General features: G+C 37.0%; 2 protein-coding genes and 1 pseudogene across 3 annotated transcripts in view; 1 reads left to right on the forward strand and 2 right to left on the reverse strand.

Moving 5' to 3' along the window:
- GTF2E2 (general transcription factor IIE subunit 2) overlaps positions 1–23,199 on the reverse strand; it is a 90,459-nt gene that overhangs the window by 58,696 nt on the left and 8,564 nt on the right. For both annotated transcript variants that reach the window (XM_069572901.1, XM_069572902.1), the window contains exon 3: positions 8,554–8,645. In XM_069572901.1, the coding sequence (XP_069429002.1) occupies positions 8,554–8,645 (92 nt within the window). The remainder of the gene's footprint in view (positions 1–8,553; positions 8,646–23,199) is intronic.
- LOC138430884 (large ribosomal subunit protein uL11-like) lies at positions 1,959–2,555 on the reverse strand (annotated as a pseudogene).
- On the forward strand, positions 17,051–17,952 carry SMIM18 (small integral membrane protein 18). The gene is made up of 2 exons (XM_069572908.1): positions 17,051–17,128; positions 17,574–17,952. The coding sequence occupies exon 2, from the start codon at positions 17,611–17,613 to the stop codon at positions 17,905–17,907; it is 297 nt and encodes a 98-aa protein (XP_069429009.1). The 5' UTR covers positions 17,051–17,128; positions 17,574–17,610; the 3' UTR covers positions 17,908–17,952.

Here is a 23,199-nt window from a genome sequence, read left to right on the forward strand (position 1 = left end):
ACTTTTGTCAAGTATTTTCAGATAAGTAATCTCTTCAGTAATTCTCAAAATCCATTCCTTGAACATTTATTAGCTTGAAGGAAAGGCACATTTGAAGAACTGGAGAAAAATCAGTAAAGGAGGTTGATTCTTTTAAATGTAACAAATATTTTCTGGGACTACCAAAATGTTTAAATTACGCTACATAAAATGTACAGACAAAAACCAGATATGAACTCTTTTAGCTTGGGTGTGCATTATTCAATGTGGTAATTAAAACCTACTCAATCAAACTATACCATAAAATTTTTATTCTAATTAGTCAATTCTCATTACATCTTTTTAATATTTAATATTTCTACCTCCTACTGAAAAAATAAGTCATTGCTAGTTATAAAACCAATTCGTTTTCAGCAAAAGTATCCTTCTCCTTCATTAATCACCCCAAACTAAAATTTACAGTTATTTCTGAACCAGTCCCCCTTTATTTATAACTAAAGGCTGATATTAGAAGATACAAATACACACATTTAGAAAAAGAGTAACATGATTTAACACACCCTTGCTTCATAAACATTTGATTATTTCATTTTTAACAATGCAATGTAACATGATAGCAAACCACATTTTTAATTATAAAAATGAACAAATTCATTCTTCTTATGCATGTAATTTTAAACTCAACTACCTTAGTAGAAACTGTTAGTATTCATTCCATACTATATTTCTCAGTGATTATTACTTAAAATATTAATCTGTTTATTCAAACTTAATAGTAAAAGATCATAAGAGCATTAGACCTTAGAAGATGGCGCTCATCTTTTCCTGTGAGAACACCAAAATCTCAACTAGCTCCTGCACAATCTTCAAGAGGAGAATGTTGTAACCCACCAAACAAAGATACACTACGTCCAAGGGCAAAGAAGAAGCCACAGCAAGATGGCAGGAGGGACACAATCACATTTAAAATCAAATACCTCATACCCGCCAGAGATGCTTGGAGGTTACAAACAAAACCTTGTCCACACCAGAACCAGGGAAAGAAGCAGTGACCCCAACAAGAGACTGAGCCAGACCTGCCTGTGATTGTTTCAGAGTCTCCGGCATGGGTCAGCAGTGGCCTGCCATGGGGACAGGGGCTCTGACAGCAGCAGTCCTGGGAGGTGTGAAGTGTGGCCCAAGTCCTCCTGGAGGACGTCACCATTAGTCCCTATAAATATAGAGCCGCCAGGAAGGCGATGCACAAACTGCAGAACAAGTATACCAAAAGAGTTCTCGCACTGCTGCAAAAGTTCTAGGTCCCACAACAGACTTCCCAACCTGGGGATCCTGGACTGAGAATCTCCAGGGAATCTGACTTTGACGGTCAGCAGAACCTGATATAGAACTTGCACAGGGCTAGGGAAACAGAGACTCTTGGTGGGCACAAACATAAAGGTGTACCCACCAGGACCCAGGAGAAAGGAGCAATGACCCCACAAGAGACTGAGCTAGACTTGGCTGTGAGTGTCTGGGAGTCTCTGGAGGAGGCATGGGTTGACAGTGGCCTGCCATGGGGTCAGGGACACTGACTTACTGGCGTAAGTCTTTTTGGAAGAGGTCAAAGGTTGCCAATACTGCCATTACCCCTACCATAATTAGGCCTCAGACCAAACTAAAGGGAGGATATACAGCCCCACCCATCAGCAGAAAACTGAATTAAGGATATACTGACCAAGGCTTTGTCCACCAGAGCAAAACCCAGTTATCCCCACAGTCAGTCAGTCCCTTCCATCAGGAAACTTGCACAAGCTTCTTATCCTCATCCATTAGAGGGGAGACAAAATAAAAACCATAACCACAGAAAACTAGCCAAACTGATCACATGGATTAGCTTTGTGTAACTTAATGAAACCATAAGCCATGCCGCATAGGGCCACCCAAGATGGACAGGTCATGGTGGAGAATTCTTTTTTTTTTTTTTGGTTGTCAAATGGTCCTTTTTCTTTTTCCTTTGCAGTTCTTAACTAGCAGGGCACTCCACTGCGCCACTGTTTATATCATCTATGATGTCATGAGGGTGGTGGCCATCAACACTGCAGCCCACAGACTGGGCAGTCCCCAGGATCTCTTTAATGGTTCCAGAAAGTTCTCTAGCTAGAGACCGATGCCGCATCTGCCAGGCAATGTTGACAATCTCATCAAAAGTGATGTTTCCACTGTGCTTAATGTTTTTCTGTTTCTTTCTGTCCCTTGGTGGTTCCTTGAGGGCTTTGATGATCAGGGCAGAAGCAGAAGGTACCACCTCAATCTGGGCTTGTCTGTCTGAATGGTCAGTTTCACTGTAATCCTCAGACCCTTCCAATCACCAGTTGCCTTGGCAATGTCATCACCGACCTTTTTTGGAGACAGACCCAGAGGGCCAATCTTGGGAGCCAGGGCAGACGTGGCACCGACTTCCCCACCGGTACACCTCAGGAACACGACTTTGATCTCGTTGGGGTCGAACTTAGGCAGCATGGTGGAGGCGGCTGGTGTCGGATGAACCCGGATTCGGGACAACCGAAGAAAGTTACACCTTTGCCTCCTCCAAGCCGAAAGCTGAAAGGCATGGTGGAGGATTCTGACAAAACGTGGTTCACTGGAGAGGGGAATGGCAAATCACTTCAGTATTCTTGCCTTGAGAACCCCATGAACTGTATGAAAAGGGAAAAAGCTGTGACACTGAAAGATGAAACCCCCCCACGTCAGTGGGTGACCAATATGCTGCTGGAGAAGAACAGAGAAACAGCTCCAGAGAGAAGAAGAGGCTGAGCCAAAGCGGAAATGACACACAGCTGTGGATGTGTCTGGTGGTTAAAGTAAACTCTGATACAATAAAGAACAACACTGCATAGGAAACTGGAATGTTAGGTCCATGAATCAAGGTAAATCAATGTTAAGTCCATATCCAAGGTTTGGTTGTGGTCAAACAGGAGATGGCAAGAGTGAACATGGACATTATAGGAATCAATGAACTAAAATGGATGGGGATGGGTGAATTTAATTTAGATGGCCATTATACCTACTACTTGGGCAAGAATCCCTTAGAAGAAATGGTGTAGCCCTCATAGTCAATGAAAGGGTCTGAAATGCAATATTTGGATGCAATCTCAAAACCGACAGCATGATTTCGTTTCAAGGCAAACCATTCAATATCACAGTAATCCAAGTCTATGCCCCAACCACTAATGCCAAAGAAAATGAAGTTGAATGATTCCATGAAGACCTACAAGACCTTTTGGAACTGACACCAAAAAAAAAAAAAAGATGTCCTTTGCATCATAGGGAACTGGAAAGCAAAAGTAGGAAGTCAAGAGATACCTGGATAACAGGTAAGTTTGGCCTCAGAGTACAAAATGAAGCAGGGCAAAGACTAAGAGAATTTTGTCAAGAGAACATGTTGGTCAGAGCAAACACCCTTTTGCAAAAACCCAAGAGATGACTCTACACGTGGACATCACCAAATGGTCAGTACCAAAATCCGACTGATTATGTTCTTTACAGTCAAAGAGGGAGAAGCTCTATACAGTCAGCAAAAACAATACCTGGAGTTGACTGTGGCTGAGATCATCAGCTCCTCATTGCAAAATTCAGGCTCAAATTCAAGAAAGTAGGGAAAACCACTAGCCATTCAGGTATGTACTAAATCAAATCCCTTACGATTATACAATGGAAATGACAAATAGATTCAAGGGATTAGATCTGATAGAGTACCTGAAGAACTATGGACTGAGGTCTATCACATTGTACAGGAGGCAGTGATCAAAAGCATCCCCAATAAAAAGAAAGGCCAAAAAGGCAGACTGTCTGAGGAGTCCTTACAAACAGCTGAAAAATGAACAGAAGTCAAAGGCAAAGGAGAAAAGGAAAGTTATACCCATTCGAATCCAGAGTTCCAAAGAATAGCAAGGAGAGATAAGAAAGCCTTCCTCAGCGATCAATGCAAAGAAATAGAGGAAAACAATAGAATGGGAAAAACTAGAGATCTCTTCAAGAAAATCAGAGATACCAAGGGAACATTTCACACAAAGATGGGCACAATAAAGGACAGAAACGGTATGGACCTAACAGAAGCAAAAGATATTAAGATAGTAAGAATACACAGAAGAACTGTACAAAAAAGGACTTAATGACCCGGATAACCGCGAAGGTGTGGTCACTCACCTGGAGCCAGACATCCTGGAATGTGAAGTCAAGTGGACCTTAGGAAGCATTGCTATGAACAAAGCTACTGGAGGTGATGGAATTCCAGCTGAGCTATTTCAAATCCTAAAAGATGGTGCTGTTAAACTACTGCACTCAATATGCCAGCAAATTTGGAAAGCAGTGGCCACAGAACTGGAAAAGGTCAGTTTTAATTCCAATTCCAAAGAAGAGCAATGCTAAAGAATGTTCAAACTATCACACAATTGTGTTCATTTCACATGCTAGCAAAGTAATGTTCAAAACTGTCCAAGCTAGACTTCAACAGTACGTGAACTAAGAACTTCCAGATATATAAGCTAGATTTAGAAAAGGCAGAAGAACCAGAGATCAAATTGCCAGCATCTGCTGGATCACAGAAAAAGCAAGAGTTCAGAAAAACATCTACTTCTGCTTCATTAACTATGCTAAAGCATTTGTCTGTGTGGATACAACAAACTGTGGAAAATTCTTCAAGAGATGGGAATACCAGACTACCTGACCTGCCTCCTGAGAAATCTGTATGCAGGTCAAGAAACAACAGCTAGAACCAGACACGGAACAGACTGGTTCCAAATTGGGAAAGGAGCATGTCAAGGCTGTATATTGTCACCCTGTTTATTTAACTTATATGCTGTGTACATCATGCAAAATGCTGGGCTGGATGGAGCACAAGCTGGAATCAAGATTGCTGGGAGAAATATCAATAACCTCAGATAAGCAGACGACACCATCCTTATGGAAGGAAGTGAAGAGGAACTAAAGGGCCTCTTGATGAAGGTGAAAGAAGAGAGTGAAAAACCTGGCTTAAAACTCAACATTCAAAAAAGTAAGATCATAGCATCCAGTCCCATCACTTCATGGCCAACAGATGGGGGAAAAATGGAAACAGTGGCAGCCTTTATTTTCTTAGGCTTCAAAATCACTGCAGATGGTGACTGCAGCCATGAAATTAAAAGACGCTTGCGCCTTGGAAAAAAGCTATGACAAACCTAGACAATGGATTAAAGGTGCATTTAATTTCATAGCTGCAGTCCTTGTCCGCAGTGATTTGTCGACAAAGGTACACAGAGTCAAAGTTGTCGAAGCTATGGTTTTTCCAGTAGGCATGTAGAGATATGAGAGTTGGACCATCAAGAAGGCTGAGCACCAAAGAACCAATGCTTTCGAACTGTGGCACTGGAGAAGACTCTTGAGAGTTCCTTGGACGGCAAGATCAAACCAGTCAATTCTAAAGGAAATCAATACCAAATATTCATTGGAAGGGCAAATGCTGAAGCTGAAGCTCTACTACTTTGGCCACCTGATGCAAACAGCCGACTCACTGGAGAAACCTTGACGCTAGTAAAGACAAAGTCAAGAGGAGAAGGGGATGACAGAGGATGAAATCCTTGGATGGCATCACTGACTCAATGGATATGAGTTTGAGTAAACTCTGCGAGACAGTCAAGGACAGGTAAGCCTGGCGTGCTACAGCCCATGGGGTCACAAAGTGTTGGGTGACTGAGCAACTGAACAAAACAACAGTAAAAGATATTTAGTGATAAAAAATAAGTTTGATATATACAGTTGGCCCGACAGTGGAAACTAGTTTTGTTAACCAAGAAAAAATTTCCATAAATTGAATATGCTAAACCTTAACATGACAGCTTTGGCAAAGATATATTTATAAACATAAAAATATTTCATTAAAAATTGCATTGGCAAAACTGTTGAAACTAATATTTTTATTTTTCAACTGCTTCTGAATATATGAGATTAACAAAAGTGCCTAAACAGAGGAGGAAACTGATATAATCACTTATTTTACTGAGTCTTAGTAAAACTTTTTTGACATATATCGTAGAACTGAAAAAATGGTTGAAGACAAGATAACAAATTCTTTGGCTAATTAGGTGATTCCCATTCTTCTGCATTCAACAAAACTGAAGGAGGACCTAATATTAATAGAACTGTCAACTGGAAATGCTTGATGATAAGTCACCGTGTGATTTTTGGCACACAATTTGGAAGGTTTTCTACCACAAAATTTCTATTGGAATGAACATATTTATATCAACATTTTTATTTTTCAGCACTACAAAATCTCAAAATAAGACCAGAAATTGATGTCAAACCTGATTTCACTCTATTAATAAATATTATCTCCAGATACAAGAACCACTGGAGAAAGACAGCTCCATTTATTTCATTAAAAATGGATTTCTGTTGTATAATTATTACATACAAAGTGCATTTTAATCAAAATTTTTATGCATTTATGTTATTCCAAGCAACTACATGGTAAGAATAATTATAACTCAAACCAGAAAATATGTAAGTCTTACGGTCATAGGGAAAACATCCCTTACTGCATATACATAGTGCCATGACAAAGGAGTTAGACAGATGACCAACAGCAGATTCCTGAGCACGACAATATGTAAAACTTGCATAGAATTCGGCAGGAGTAACAGAACTACCATACAAGCTGAAAGGAAAAATAATTAAAATTTCCAACCACTGAAGTTTGTTTTTATATTTTAAAAAATGGCATTTAGATTCCCTAAGATAAATTTAAGAGTGCTATATTTTATTTCAAATATGCCAGTAATTTCATTCTGTGTCACTATGTATAGTTTTGTTAAAACAGAAATAGACTGAGACATAGAAAACAAACTTATGGTTGCCAAAGGGGAACACAGTGGGTAGGGGGAAGGTGGGCAGGGAGTAACAGGAGTTTGGGGTCAACAGATACACACTATTATATATAAAACAGATAAACAACAAGGACCTTCTGTATAGCACAGGGGACTTTATTCAGTATCTTACAGTACCCTAGAATGGGAAACCCATCTGCATCACTCTGTCATACACCTGAAACTAATACAAACTGTGAAAGTGAAAAGTTAGTCACTTAGTCGTGTCTGACTCTTTCTATCAGGCAAGAATACTGGAGTGGGTCAACTATATTTCATTTAAACAAAAATTCTGCTGAAAAATTATACTTATCAATTTAAATATGTGCGAAGGAATACACAGTTTTTCAAAACTGTTTCAGGGAACATTTGAGTAAAAATTTTAAGATCGCTATTCTAGATTAACAAAGCTATAAAATGAAAACTTTTAGCAAAATACCAAAAACATGAGACTTAAATGTCAGTCTCCCTCAAAAGGCTGATAGACTCAAGGGCATACATTCGTCTGGGTGTTCATACTATTCGTGCCATAATTAGCATATAGTATTGTTCAGCTGCAAAGTCATGTGCAACTCTGCAACCTCCTGGACTGCAGCACACCAGGCTTCTCTGTCCTCCATTATCTCCTGGAGTTCGCTCAAATTCATGTTCACAGAGCTGGTAATGCTATGTAACCATCTTATTCTCTGCTGCCCCTAACAGGATACAGCAGGTTTTAATAAGTGTTTACCATGTGGGGGAATGGATGGATGGAATGAAAGATGAATGCCTAAATATGAGCGTGTATTACTCAATAATGGGAAATTACAGATTTCTACCAAAAATCAAATACAAACCACAGATTTCAGATATAGCCAGACAGATACCAAGTTCTCTTAAATTACAAAAGAAAAGCCTTCACATAAATCTGATTTATATACTAAGGAACAAAGAGCTAAAACACAAAATAACAACAGATATATCAGTAGTATTTTCCATGACTTTTTTTCAAGAGGTGCAAGTAGTAACTAAACAGAATATGAGTTTGGCAGACAAAGAGATTAAATCTGAAATCACTTAACCATTTTAGCTAAATGAAATTTCACTTTGATACACTAAGTTAGGGTTCAGAATTTTTAGTAAAGCCAAATGTTGTATCATCAAAACTTCAAAATCTACTTCAAAAAATACTATCAAACATTAAATTCTAATTCTTTTGAAGTCAAAGCTTTTCTAAAGTAAATCTTGATTTTCACCCTCCAAGATGTAGAAAAGCCACTACTACCATCTCCCTGAACTATGTTGTGTTTTTTACTTCTCACCGTCAATGAAGTAAGATCCTGTAAATCATTCACATTTTTTCATTGGTTTTGCCAACAGGTATTGACTAATTAAGAGGTGGCTATCTCTACTGCCTGAGCACAATTTTATTAAGTGAAATGGTGGGCTCACACTGTGTACTTCAACTACTGCTCTGCAATGTAAATAAAATAGATGACTCACTGCAAAGCTAACTTGCTATAACGTAAAAACCTTGAAGCATTAAATATTTTTTTACAGTTTTGCTGAGGTATAATAGGCATACAATAAACCACATATTGAAACATACAATTTGATAAATTTTGACATGTATACACAAATTTACTTCTGAAAATTCCAATCCCCTTCTTCTGCCCAAAACCAAAAGAATTTGTTAGCTGAGAAAAGTACTTACCTTCATGTAATTCACAATCTTAGCCAGAACGCCAAACTTATATCCAGAGCTTCCTGACAGAGCTTTCAAATTAAATGATCCATTGCTATGATCTGAAAATAAAGTTCAAAAAACAATTACAACATTTTCATATTAGATGTGATTATCTACTTTTAAGCAGCTAAGATGATTTTAAATCTGGTAAAATATTTATTGAGTTTTTCTATCTAGAAAACCCCACCCTATGAAATTTTGGTGACAAATTCAAAATCTTTACATGTGTAGTAACTATTTTCTGAGAATGGAAACAAAGTACAAATCCTTCAAAAGCATTAAAATATATTTCTTTTATAAGCACCTTTATCTCACTCCTTCCTTAAGTCTGACTAGACTTCCTCCAAAATTAAAAGTAAAGTTTTTTAAACAAGAGGACAATACAAATCACAATCTGATCCATAGTGCTTTTCTAATAACCTTAAAACCATGAGAAGTGGGTAGATTACTTCTAAGGGATAAAAAGTTCAATTTATCACCAAGTACATCAATTTCTGCTTATCAACATAAAACAAATAGGTATTGATCAATGGGAATTAATAAAAAGTGATCCCATAACTATTTTAAAGTCAACTTCAGAAATATATTGGAATAAAAAATGTAAGCAGTACCACTGTATAAAGAAGACTTTAAAATGACGACAGCATGATACAAGGAGCAATTTACAGAGATCATTTGGTTCACAACATATACCATTCTGTTGCATATTTACAGGCAGAAATCCAAATGCTACCACTGCATCACAAATGCGTTCTACAGGTCATAGGTAGCAAGAGTGAAAAATTCACTGTAAATACTAGAAAGACATTTCAGAAGTACACATTCTATTAGCAAGGAATCAGATCACATGCTATAAAGTTCCCATGTGGCTGATCCACAATGGAAGAGGTTAAATAAAAGCGGGGAGAGTCAATTTCTGGCACCAGTTTGGTAATAATAATTTAAACAAAAGAATGCATTAGAATAACCGCAAGTCAAATGGAACAACTGTCAGAGATCCAAAAGAATAGCTTCTAGAAGGGAGCATAATATTCCTCTGAGATTAGTTAGTGAAAAGGCTTTATTGAATATGATTTTTTTTAGACTAAAATGAAACCTCATATGCAATATTCCTTTAAGAATAACTGCTACAACTTTAATGAAACTTAATTGACACATTAAAGTCTACTTTATGTTTTCTGAAATAACATTAAGAATGCCTTACAGGTGTGCCTTCTCATTTGCTATTTCAGTTATGATACACTTCCTATGTAGCTCATTTTCCCAAGGTGTTCAGGACACTCATAACAAACAGTGAAGTAAGTAACCTTCACTGAACACTGACTATTGCCAAGAATCATGCTAAAATGGTTTTCTCATTTAATCCCTCCCAGAAATCCTATTTAAGAGGTTTTCACTGTCTCATTTTAAACGTAAGAAAACAGACTAATAAGTGGCAGACTCAAGATTCCAATCCAGTGGTCAACTGTGATGTGCCTGGTGTAAGAATCATTAGTTAGCATTTAACAAAATTATTCCATTTCCAACTGGATATTTTTTCAGAATACAGGAATTCATAAATACATATTTAGTGAATTCTTATTAAAGTAATACATTCATCCTATAATACTAAATAAACAACTGGGAAGACTATGAATAATAGCTAAGGACAATATGCTAAGGATGCACCATGCAAATGGTCCATCATGAAGCATATACAGTTTTGTTTACCATAAGGTCTCCAGTGTTTAACCGCAATGCCAGGAGTAGTAAACAATAAATATTAGTTGACCGAACAAATGAACATAATAAGATTATTTCCACATACTCCTGTACTGGTCTTAGAAACAAATGTGACTTACTCAAAATTTTAAAAAGTAAGTCTGCACAGCAAGCACTAACCCAGTCGTCTGCTGTTCTAATAGCCACTCTCACAGATAAAAACCTTGACTGTTACACTTAGACCACAACTCTAATAAACCATAATAGAAACATCATTCTATCTCTAAATATCCAACTGAGGGTTCTTTTGCAATTTAACTTTCACAAACGGTTTTTTCGTACCTACCAAAGTTAACCCTCTCCCAATTAGTAGAGATAAAAACCTCTTTTTCTTTTTCTTCTCCCTCAGAATTTCATCTAAAGCAAACTACCACATGGAAATAATCACTTCCAGAGAGTCAGATTCATATAAATGGCAAGTTGAAAGAAGAGAAAAGAGAATATCATTTATGAGAGCCTATGCGCAATTTGTGGAGGAAACACCACGCTGGAGAACCTGGACTGCTGGTTTCCCAGGTTACTGCCTCTCTCGAGATTAGCTTCTAGCCTGAGCACTTAAATAATCACTGAAGGATCAGAAATTCTACAGCTAAACACTAAGGAATCATCAATTTGTTACTAACTCACAAATTCCTATGCAGAAATTTAGCTTAAAAACAAAAAAAAATTAGGCCTAAAGAGGGGGTGACAGTTGAGAACCCAGTCAGCTCTATTCAAGTTTATGAATGATTTACTAAGGGTGGCAGGACTCACTGCAAATGAACATAGAGGAAACTGTCAGCTGCCCTGTGGTTCAGCCAATAGAGGCGCAGCTCCATCCTAGCTGTGCACCAGACTGCATTACAAACAGACGAAACCATCTCTTCAACGGCAGCCCTTCAGACAAGAGGTAGGTTCCTGAGATCTTTTCATTTAATAATATATGGTCTTATGATACAATATAAATATTTTACCATAAAACCCAGGCAGAAAGCTTTGTTCCTGCTGAAGACCAAAAAACCTCTATTCTTTTCATTGTCTGGTAGGATTTTATTATGAAAATATGAGGACCGCCTTTGCTATTTGACAAGCACGCTTACCATCTGTGCCTTAATGGAAAATTCATGACATTTTCTATGAACCTGATCTATATCCAGACCTTAGAGTAAGCCATATGCATTTGATATTAAGAGATTACTTGCAAATTTCATTTTCTCTGAGCTATTTCATTTCAGCAGTTTGCTCTGTCTTAACAAAGGATTTTTCTTAAAGAAGAATCTAGACTAAAAGCAAATCCAGGACTAAAGCTTTCTGATTATACATACAAATTTAAAGCACTTATATTAAAGTTTATTATATTTTAGAAAGTATGAGTATATTCAGAATTGTTTTTATTTAAGTGTACATGCAGTGAAGGCCAATAATCACACTGTGATTTTTATATAAAAAGACCACAAAAGTACCATTACTAGGCTGCATTATACTGTAAGCAATGAGATGATTTTCAGAGACAGAGCTTTAGATTTTCATACATTTTAATTAAAATAATTTTCTACAAATTTTAAAGTCTTTATTACTGTAACATACAAGTCATGCTATTATTAAATAAAAATCTACTTAATGTTTCATTTTTAGATGCCACAGAAATATGTATTTTTCACAGTATTTCAATATAATGTTGTAGTTATTCTTAAACTAATCTTCAAAAATAAATAAACAGTAAGTCTTTTTTGATAAACTACATTTTAAAATGAAAATATGTCCTAAGAAGAATTGGTTAAGGGAGGGAGGAGGGTACCTTTTGAGGTAATAAGATTAGTTTCATAGCTCAGAGCCATCATTCATGTCTACTAAGAATTACTATCAACTTGCTGACCAAATTTCAAATCTTATATGAATTTGAAATATTCAAGCATGAAAATGTAACTATTTAGTAAATGCTAGAGTTCTAAAATATTACCTATATATACTGACCTTTCTGCCCTTTTCTTTGCTGGTAAATCTATTTTAAATTTTAAAGGTTTTTTTCATAATTTCTGTTCCTTCTATAATAATCAGTGTTCTGCCAGCATGAGAAAAGTATCCCCTACAAAGCCCAAAGGTTGCTGAAAGCAGATTTCTCCAGACTCAGTACAATGTGGTTAATTACTTAGGAAATATTCTTGCTTGCTACCCAAAGAGAGCTCAAAAACAGTCTCAGATCAAAAAAAAATAACTGTCAAATAGAACAGTTAACTCATAACTTAAATTTCAGACAGAAACTCCTACCTCCCAAACTGTCTTAACGCTATAATCAGCCTACATCTTACTGGTAACGGTCTATAGTTATACAGATGGAGGCTCACTGCCATTTCCCCCAGCTAACTAGATACATGGCCTACCCCAGACAGTTCCAGAGTTGGGTGAGCTATTCTATATGTAAAAGCTATTATGATTAATTGATCATATTTCAAAGGGATATGCTTTTAAAGGCACCAGAAAATTCAATTCAAGGGCTTTTTCCATAAATAGAACAAAAGCATAACTTTATTTCGATCTGGCAATTCAAGGGCTCCAGAACAGTTCCAAGTCCTATACCCACAAATATTTCACTAGGGCCTTAAAATGGGAGGAATTAGGTGAAGGGAATTTATATTTTAAAAAACTAAAAATTATCTATATAATTGTGTATATATGTGTAACAGACTGTTCCCACCTTTGACTGTTTTCTCTCACTTTCTCTAAGGCATGTTTACAGCATTTGCTTCATATAAATTAACATTTTAATTTCAAAAACAGTATCATAATACAAGAGAATCCTATTCGTAAATGACTTTCTACATATTCGCGTGCATGCTAAGTCGCTTCAGTTGTCTCTGACTCCATGCGACCCTATGGACTGTAGCTCACCAGGCTCCTCTGTCCATGAGATTTTCCCGGCAAGAATACCGAAAAGTGGACTGCTATGCCCTCCTCCAGGGGATTTTCCCAACCCAGGTATCAAATCCGTGTCTCTTATGTCTCCTGTATTGGCAGGTGGGTTCTTTACCACTATTACCACCTGGGAAGCCCCTCTACATACATATCTAATTACATCTAATTCATCAAAAATTTAGATTTTAACCTAAACACACAAAATTATTCGAGTTCTAGTGTACTATGAAAGAATAAACCACATTACATGTAAGGTGGAAAATAACTCTAGATTACAGGGTTTACTTTTTCCAGGTTATGCCCAGAAGCTAACTAAAGGGTGAACGTTCTGAGCTGCTCATCAGTTAATCAACACATTCACAAATGGCAAACTGTCATCATTCACAACATAAACCTGCTATGTATATACTCTGAAAACTGCTTAGATACCCACAACAAAAAACTTACAAGTACCCTTGGAGGTGGCACATACGTCCATCCATAGTCACCATTCCAAGCATAATTATTATAAGCATGTTTGCATGTGGATAAAGTATGCAGTCTAGTCAAAGTTACGATGCACTAATTCTATTTTAGAAGTAATCTAAACACAATAAACTATTAAAAGCCAAAGACAAGGAGTACTTTTGGCTTTGAATAACTACATTCAAATGGTTCGAAAACCAAAGGATTATAACAAGGTACACCTTGACAAGTTTCACACACATTCCTATCACCTGACTCTACTCTCCAACCCCACAAGTAACCATTGTTATTAATTTCTGTATATCCCCAAGATTCCTGTGCAGATACAAGTAACTAAAAATACATATTATTTCCCTTTTTCCTCCACATACTGTCCTGCACTTTGTTCAGTTAACAACATATCCTAAGATCTTTCCGGGTCACTACAGTCGCGCATTCACGCATAACATTCAATTGTGTGACTATACTGTATTAATGTAACCAGCAGAACAGTTCAACGACAGGTACAAGTCAGCCTCAAGTAAGTGAATGTAGTGTTTGTGTGTCTCTCTGCCCCCTTCTCTCCTCTCCTTCTCTCTCCCATTCCATCTCTTTCCCTCCCTCACGCTCTTTTTTTCTTTTTTAAAGGGAGAAGGGGACCTGAAAAATTTTTAAGCAGTTCACTTGCACCTCAAAAATAAATAGAATACAAAGTTCCTTAAGCCAACTTTCTGATCATTCTAAAATTTCATTTTGAAAAAATAACTTAATTATTAAGTCTCTATAATTTCTCCCCGGTCTTAAAAAGTCACCACAAATTTTAAAAGACTTACTCATAATAAATTTAAATACAAAGGAGTAAATTCGGTATAATTTCAACCAGGTATGACTTACACATTTTACACAGCCAATTTCTAGGAGAAAAAAAAAAATTAAAAGTTTGATATGTTAGGGAGATAAGATTATAAAAGACACTTTTTAATTTAAAATTGCTAGAATAATGTTTCTGAAATCAGTCATGAAAAACAGAAGTTTAAATTAATTATTAGGATAGGTTAAATCTGAGAGGTAAAATGTGGAAACTGCCTGACTCTACTCTTTTCTCCCTCCCCTGCCATGATTCTCCCTGCAGTCAGTTCTAATGTCAGATTTAGAAATTTCAAAAGAAATTTCCAAATTTTATAAAGGAATCACAACCTGAAAGGCCTTAACACAACCTGCATCACAACCTGAAAGGCCTAACGAATACTTTTATGTGTGCTGGAGAGGGCTAGGTGGACCAAGGCAAAATCACTAGATAGGGCTCAGGCAATTCTTCCTGTTCTTACGCATCCACATATGACACCCTTACCCCGATTTCCCCACGGCCTTCATCTTCTTCCTCTCCCTCTCCTCTATTCGCTCTGCTTTTCAAAAAGAACCTAAAACTCATTCATACTGAAGCAAAAATAACTAACAATCTGTGTTACCCCTCCAAGGAATATCTGCATTTTATTTTAGCAGTGTTAAAAATTCAAAAGGATTTTTTTTCCATTATTCAGGCATTTGTGCACATGCATACATGACACTACTCTATCAGCAAGGCTGGGTCAAAAGGGGGTAACTTTTGTCTCCATTTGAGTTAGCTTCTACCGGTTACTTGACTGTGTAAAAGGTGCTAAGAACAGAGGCAGCGACCATGCAAAGGAGGAAGAGTGGGCTATCAGGACCTTCACACTGCACAACCCCAGGGTAGACTGTATTCTATCTGAAAGGCACCCACCACACCCCGAACGTGACTGATACTCCCTGGAGCTGTGCAATGCAGAAACCCTGCCTTCTCCTAGGGTAGACTTGGAATAGAAAAAACCAAAAGATAAAAGAGTAACTTTGAAAGGCTGGGTCTCCTGACATAGTCTGCAATCCCACTGGACAGAGGAGCCTAGGCGGGCTACAGTCGCAAAGAATAAGGGGTAACAAATCAAAGAGTAGAACACAACTAAGGGACTAAACAATAACCACCACAAGACTGTAAGTTATCAGATACCCACGTGCCAGACAATGTATTTTTGTATCTCCCATAAGCAACTGATTCAATTACTGTCCATTAGTCTCCTGTCTCTCATTTCAAGATGAAAGGTCACCAAGCATCATAAAACGGAAGGAGTCTTAAATCCAACAAGAAAAAATGAACTTAAACCTTTATTTTTGCGCTCAGATCATCAATTTAACCTTCAAAATACACGAAAGAGGAAAGGAAGAAACCAAGTCCATCCAGAAGTGAAAGGACTTGCCAAGCAAATCAGATTAAAAAAAAAAAAAAAAAAGCTTGGAAAATATTAGTTTATTAACAGCAAAGTTTTAGTTATATTTATAAGGAAAACAGAAATCTAAGGAATTAAACTGTTACATTTGTGGGGGCAAGGGGTTTAAGCTTTAATCATTTTTGAAAATGATACTGCAGTTATATTTAAAAAGAGTCCTCACCTCTTAAGATATACATACTGCAATATTCCTAGATGAAGTGACATGTCTGGAATCTGCCTCAAAATATTCCATGGGATGGAAGTGGGTAGAGATATAGACTGGCCAAGAGTTGAGAAATGAAGCTGTGTTATAAGTATGGGGGTATTTACCATGCACTTTCACACTACCTTGAAATCATCTATAAATGAAACATACTCTCACACACAAGTTATCGCTAGCACTTAGAATAATATTTGCTACATAGCAGGTAATCAATAAACACTTATTTACAAGAATAAAAGTCTACTTACAACTATGTAGCAAAAAAAACACACTAAATAATTCATTTCTTTCATAAAAGAAAGCATACAACTGACAACAGTCACTGAATTAGGGAAGTGGGACTCTGGGGTTTTTTCCTCTCATTTCAAAATTTCTTAGTACTTACGTATTTTAGAATGTCTTTCAAAAAGCTTAAAAAGATTATATTTGATGATTAAGATAATAAAAAGTCATTTTTTAATTTTTAATACTATCAAATCTTCAATCCTTATGGTCCCACTTAAGGCCCAACAAGTATCAGGTCAACAGGAGCAAAGCTCAATGCAAGAATAGTGAAACTTTAATTCCCTGGGTAATTTTGTGAAATGGAATAAAAATTTAATAATACATACCTGTGGAATGCTGAATCTGCCTGTTTTTTTTCCTTAACTATTCCTGTCCATAGGCCATTTAAGTATTATGAAACATTTAAAATTAACATATGCATATATATATATATAAAAAACACAAAAAAACCCTAAGATTAAGGTCTCTTCATAGGCAACTTTAATCTAAAACTGTATTATCCTTATTCTGAAAACTTTTTATTTGGCTTTTCTTTCTCTACTGTTTTTCACTCAGCCATTATCTCCTGATTTACATCACCTGTCTTAGAAGTTTAAGGCGTGGAACTAACACAGAATACACTGAACCAGGGAGGTGAGAAGGACCTACAAAGGTATGAGAAAAGCTTTTCTGGGGGCAGTTTGAAGAACACAACTCTAAAATGCTAAGTTTTGGTTTTGCTTTCTTTTTTTTTTTTTTTCTTTTAGATAAAAGTTCTGTGACTACCACTTTAGTCGAATTTTAAACCAATTCAGCTGCCTTTTTTCTCCCTCCATTAGCATAGCAGTTAATTTCTATATATGAATCTTGAAAATACTTGTCTACCAAGTGATACATATTTAAAAAAAAAAAAACCATGGTATGGTTTATAGAATTTTATACTCTATAAACACAGAAATATAGAAAAACTCGAGAACACCATTTTGGTATTAATTCTGACAGAAAATAAGGAAGATTCATGCAGTCTATATAAACTGACTAACAAATCTCAGAACTGAGATTTTAATTGACAAATTTGTTGAGTTTGGTTACATACATTCATTTTCTACCTTCTACAGGTTCAAAGGAGCGATATAAGAAGTAGAATCTCTAAGAATGGCCTCACTGAGCTCCAGCCTCTGGAATGAAACCACTACATCTGTTTATCAGTACCTTGGTTTTCAAGTTCAAAAAATTTACCCTTTCCACGATAACTGGAACACTGCCTGCTTTGTCATTCTGCTTTTATTTATATTTACAGTGGTTTCTTTAGTGGTGCTGGCTTTTCTTTATGAAGTACTTGATTGCTGCTGCTTTGTGAAAAACAAAACTGTAAAAGACTTGAAAAATGAACCAAACCCTATCAGAAGTATGATGGACAACATCAGAAAACGTGAAACTGAAGTGGTCTAGTACTCTACACAGAATGAACAAAAGCTTTGAAAACAGTCATCAACTACTGAGGAAAAAAAAGAAAAATTTCTGAGACCAGCTGTTATAATATTGACTATGAATAATTAAAAGATTTCTACTAGAAGGGAAAAACAAGCTAAATATGCACTTTTTGTGTCTGTATCTATTTCATTAAATATACAATAAAACTGACAAATGTGAGTAATTGACCAACCTGTTTAAAATGACACTTCAGGGAATTCCAACAGGCCAGGGGTTAGGACTGGACGCTTTCACCGCCGTGAGCCTGGGTTCAATCCCTGGCTGGGGAACTAAGAACCCACAAGCCACACAGTGCAGCCAAATAAATAAATTTTTAAAAATGAAGTAAAATGACACTTCAAAAACTGGATTAGATTCTTAGAATTCAATATGAAGCATTAAAAGGTAAACTGAAAAACAAAAGAAAGGCTAGTGATCCCAAAATGACTTACACCTAAACAAATCATGTGGACTAAAAAACAGTACTGTCATTAATGTGTTTTGGTAATTAAAACACTACTTAAAATGCTTATCTAAGTCCAAAGTAAAATACTCCCACTTACATGTAAGACCCTACTTATTAAGCAGCAATATTTTCTAGTTAGTTACAGACAACTTTCATAGTTTTAAAGACTTAAGTTTTATGCAGAATTAGTGTGAAAGACTCAAAATACTCAGCAAGGTCACAAGGACACTTGCATACACATTTCATAAAACCATCTTACTCTTTAGTAAGAAATTCATGATCTAAGACAAGCTATTTTCAAACTGAAACTCACTAGCACACCTCCTAATTTCACTTAAGCTTGTCCTTTCATTATGCCTCTCATATTCACACTCTCAAGAACTAAGATACCCAATGCAAAAAAAACTGCTAAAAATGTCAAAAGATAGGACCACTTAACACTTGTTAATATGGCAGTTTTATTTCTTGAAATGCCAAAGGCTGTACAGTCTTAAATTTTATAACCCTGATACTATTTCGCTACAAGCCATGAGCAAACATGGTTTTAACCACTACAACTGCCCTTAAGCCAGAAACATCTGGAAATTTATTCTGAGAAATTAGTTCCAAAGAAAAAAACTCAAGATACAAAGATGTTTACAATAGCATTATTCAAAACAACAACAAAAAATGGAAGCAACAGCCTGTAACTAAATGTGTCATATCGACTTAAAAGATTAAGAAGCTACTGAAAATTATGGCAAAACAGAAAAAATTTGATATGTGAAGTGAAAAATAAATATCGTTTTCAATTTAAAGAGCCCTACATGCCAGTCTGAAATCCCTTATCCAGAGTATTTATTTATTTTGAAGTCTTTATTGAATTTGTTACAATGTTGTTTCTGTTTTATGTTTTGGACCACTAGACATGTAGGATCTTAGCTCCCAGACCAGTGATCAAACCTGCACCCACCCTTGCACTGGAAGGTAAAGTCTTAACCACCAGATCACCAGGGAAGTACCTATTTTTTTTTCTATATTTTTCCTCTAATGTTAGAAACTAACATAAATCACATAATCAACTTTCAAAGGACTTCTGAAACTTAGATACATAGAATATTTTGGCAACCAGGAGCAATTCTCAGCAATTATTAAAACCACATTTTCATAAATTGAAAAACTTGGGGTCCCTGCCATAGATGGGAAGCATACAGGTCCTTTAATAAACAGACTTTTTGATCATGAGCACTATCTTTTCCCTACCTTACTCTGTAATTTATTTAATTCATTCAAAAAATACGTATCGATGCGAGAGTGATTAGGTTACAATAGCAAACAGGTAATCATGGCTCAGTGGGTAAAGAATCTGCCTGCAATGCAGGGGACACAGGAGATGCAAGCTCCATCCCTGCGTCGGGAAGATCCCCTGGAGGAGGGCATGGCAACCCAACTCTAGTATTCTGGTCTGGAGAAGCTCCCATGGGGAAAATCCCATGGACTCAGGAGCCTGGCAGACTACAGACTACAGCCCAAAGGGTTGCAAAGAATCGGACAGGACTGAGCAGACTAAGCACAATCATGCAATTACAGTAGCACAAACAGCTTTGTCAGAACAGGGAGTGCTGTGGGAATTCAAAGGCTAAACAATGAACACAAATTGGCAAGTGGGAAAGACTTTTAGGTTGAAACCTAAAAGAGAAATAGGAGCTCACCAAAGGAAAGTGGGAAGGAGGTAAGAAAGAATGTTCCATGAAGAGGAAACATTATGACCAAAGACCAAGAGGCAGAAGAAAGCAAAGCATGTTGGAGGGGCTCCAAGCCAGGGGCACTAGCACCGAGTGTAAGAACACTAAGCTATCAGATTCATCAGCAGAGAATCACTGACGGTTGTGAACAGAATGGCCAGGAGAGAGGCGAGTCCAGGAGACCTGGCAAGCAGCGGACTGGGCAATCCAGTGATAAGGACCCAAGCTAGGCTGGTATGGCAGTCTTGGGTGTTTACACCCAGTATTTCCAGCTCCCCTCTCATGCAGCACATGGAAGTGGTGGGGTACATAGCCCTGTGATGAGGTCTGGTCAATGAGCTGTGAGAGGAAGTGATATGTGTCACCTCCAAGTACTAGTCTCTCAGCTGTGTCCAACTCTTTGCAACCCCATGGACCATAGCCCGCCAGGCTCCTCTGTCCATGGGATTCTCCAGGCAAGAATATTGGAGTGGTTGCCACTCCCTTCTCCAGGGGATTTTCCTGACCCAGGGATCAAACCCAGGTCTCCTGCATTGCAGGTGGATTCTTTATCATTTGAGCCACCAGGGAAGTCCAAACCAGAACATTTAACTGCTAGGCAAGATTTTCCAGAGTTCTCTTTCCCTCAGTCATTGAAACCAACAACATTTGAAGTATCACCTACTACGTCAGCTTGGGTCCTTGAGTGACTACAATGAGTTAAGACCCCTGTCAACACATGACAAACATGGGATATGAAACAGAAACAAATCTTTGCTGTTTTAAGCCACTGAGATTTTGGAGCAAAAATATTCTTGCTCAGATGCTCAGTTGTGTCCAACTCTGCAACCCCATGGACTGTAGCCCGCCAGGCTCCTCCATCCATGAGATCCTCCAGGCAGGAATACTGGAGGCGGTTGTCATTTCCTTCTCCAAAAGATATTCTTAAATAGACAAAAGAGACTAGTTCTAAGAGTAGATTTCTGCTAATACTTAAAACAGTTTCTAAAATTTTGTTCGTGCATGTGTGTTTGGTCAGTCATTCATGTCTGCCTCTTTGAGACCCCATGGACTGTAGCCTGCCAAGCTCCTCTGACCATGGAATGTTCCAGTCAAGAATACTAGAGTAGGTTACCATTTCCTTTCCCAAGAAATCTTCCCAACTCAGGGATCAAACTCAAATCGCCTACATCTCCTGCATTGCAGGCTGATTCTTTACCTCTGAACCCCTTTGGGGAAGCCCAAAATTTTCTTTACTATGAGTTAACTCAATATAAATTTCATTAAGGGACTTCTGAAATTCCAGTGGTTAAGACTCCAAGTCCTTATGCAGGGGCCATAGGCAGGATCCCTGGGGGGCACAAGACAGCCAAAAAATTAAACTTAAGAACAAAAAGAAGTTTGATTTAAATTTAACTAAAAGGAAAGATAATCAAACCCAATGTATGTGCTAAAGAATGATAAACCTGCTTTGATAGAAAGATTGGCTCTGCTTTAACATCAGTTAGTAAAACAGTCTGAAAACCACATAACAAAATGACATCAGTAAAGATTACTACTGCTACACTTTTAAGTAGATAAATAATTTCTGTTGTGAACTAAGTTACACTGATCTAGTTCTCTAAAAATAATATATTAAGAGTAAACTAAATCCAAAATAAGGGAAGAAATTATGAAGTAGAAATAAAAATTTTAAAAACCAGAAAAACAAATGAAACCAAGTGTTAGCTTTTTATTAAAAAAAAATCAACAAAATTGACAAACCTTTAAGTGAGACTAACCAAAACAAATAAACAACAAAATTCCTAAAATCAGAAACTAAAGTGGGGAGGGATAGCCCTACTGATCATACAGAAATCAAAGCATTGCAAGGGAATAGTCTGAAAAACTTTGGACAATGTAAATGATGAAATGGACAGACTCCTAAGACAGACACAGAGTACCAAAATTAACTCAAGAGGAAACAGAAAATCTGAACACATCTATAGGAAGAAATTTCTATGAAGAGCATCCCACAAAGGAAAGATCAGGCCCAAAAGGCTTTCCATGAGAATTTTATCAAATATTTAAGAAGAAATTTTTATCAAAACTTTCCAGAGAACAGAGGAAAAGGGAATACCTCACAAATCATTTTATGGGCAGAAATACCCCAACAGGCACAAAAAGACTACAGACCATATCATACCCCTCACAAATAGATACAGAAATCCTGTACAAAACATCAACAAAGTGAATCCTACAACAAATAAAAAGTATTATACACCAGAACCAAGTATAATTTATTCCAAAAATATAAGGCTGGTTTAACATTTAAAAATCAACTAGCATTAGCATAATATCCACATTAATAAGAAAAAGAACAAACACGTCCATGGATGCCAAACAAGCATTTAATAGTAGCCACTACACAGTGACATTAAAAGTTCTCAACAAACTAAACAGAAATAGAGAGGAACTCCCTGCAGCTAACAACATATTACAACATGAAAGACTGAATGCTTTCCCCTTAAGATTAGGAATAAGACAAAGATATTACACTTACTACTACTAGTAGCCAATATTGACAAGAAAAAGAAATAAAAAGTATTCAAATTGGAAAGCTGAAGTGAAACTTCCTATTCACAAATGACATTATCTCACACGTGCTTGTGCTTAGTCACTAAGCTGCACTGACTGTGCAACCCTGTGGACTGTAGCCCACCAGGCTCCTCCGTCCAAGGGACTTCCCAGGCAAGAATACTGGAGTGGGTTGCCATTTCCTTCCATAAGGGATCTTCCTGACCCGGGGACTGATCCTGGTCCCTGGTGGGACCTTTATTGCAGATGGGTTCTTTACTGCTGGACCACCAGGGAAGCCCCAATCTCACATAATCCGTAAAACTTCACACACAAAAACTAGAAATAATGAGTTCAGCAAAGTTGCAGAGTTCAAGATCAATGTACACAAATATAGTGTATTTCTAATAGTAGTGATTAACAATCCAAATACCAAATTAAGATAATAATTTCATTCACAATATCAAAAAAAAAACATTTAGAATTTAATAGAGCCAGACTTACACATTAAATACTACAAAGCATAGCTGAAAGAGATAAGAAACC

The sequence above is a fragment of the Ovis canadensis genome, chromosome 26 (genome assembly GCF_042477335.2).
Source record: "Ovis canadensis isolate MfBH-ARS-UI-01 breed Bighorn chromosome 26, ARS-UI_OviCan_v2, whole genome shotgun sequence".
Taxonomy (NCBI): Eukaryota; Metazoa; Chordata; class Mammalia; order Artiodactyla; family Bovidae; genus Ovis; species Ovis canadensis.

Coding starts and splice junctions, on each gene's coding strand:
- SMIM18 (XM_069572908.1), top strand. CDS start 17,611: ATGGCCTCACTGAGCTCCAGCCTCTGGAATGAAACCACTACATCTGTT.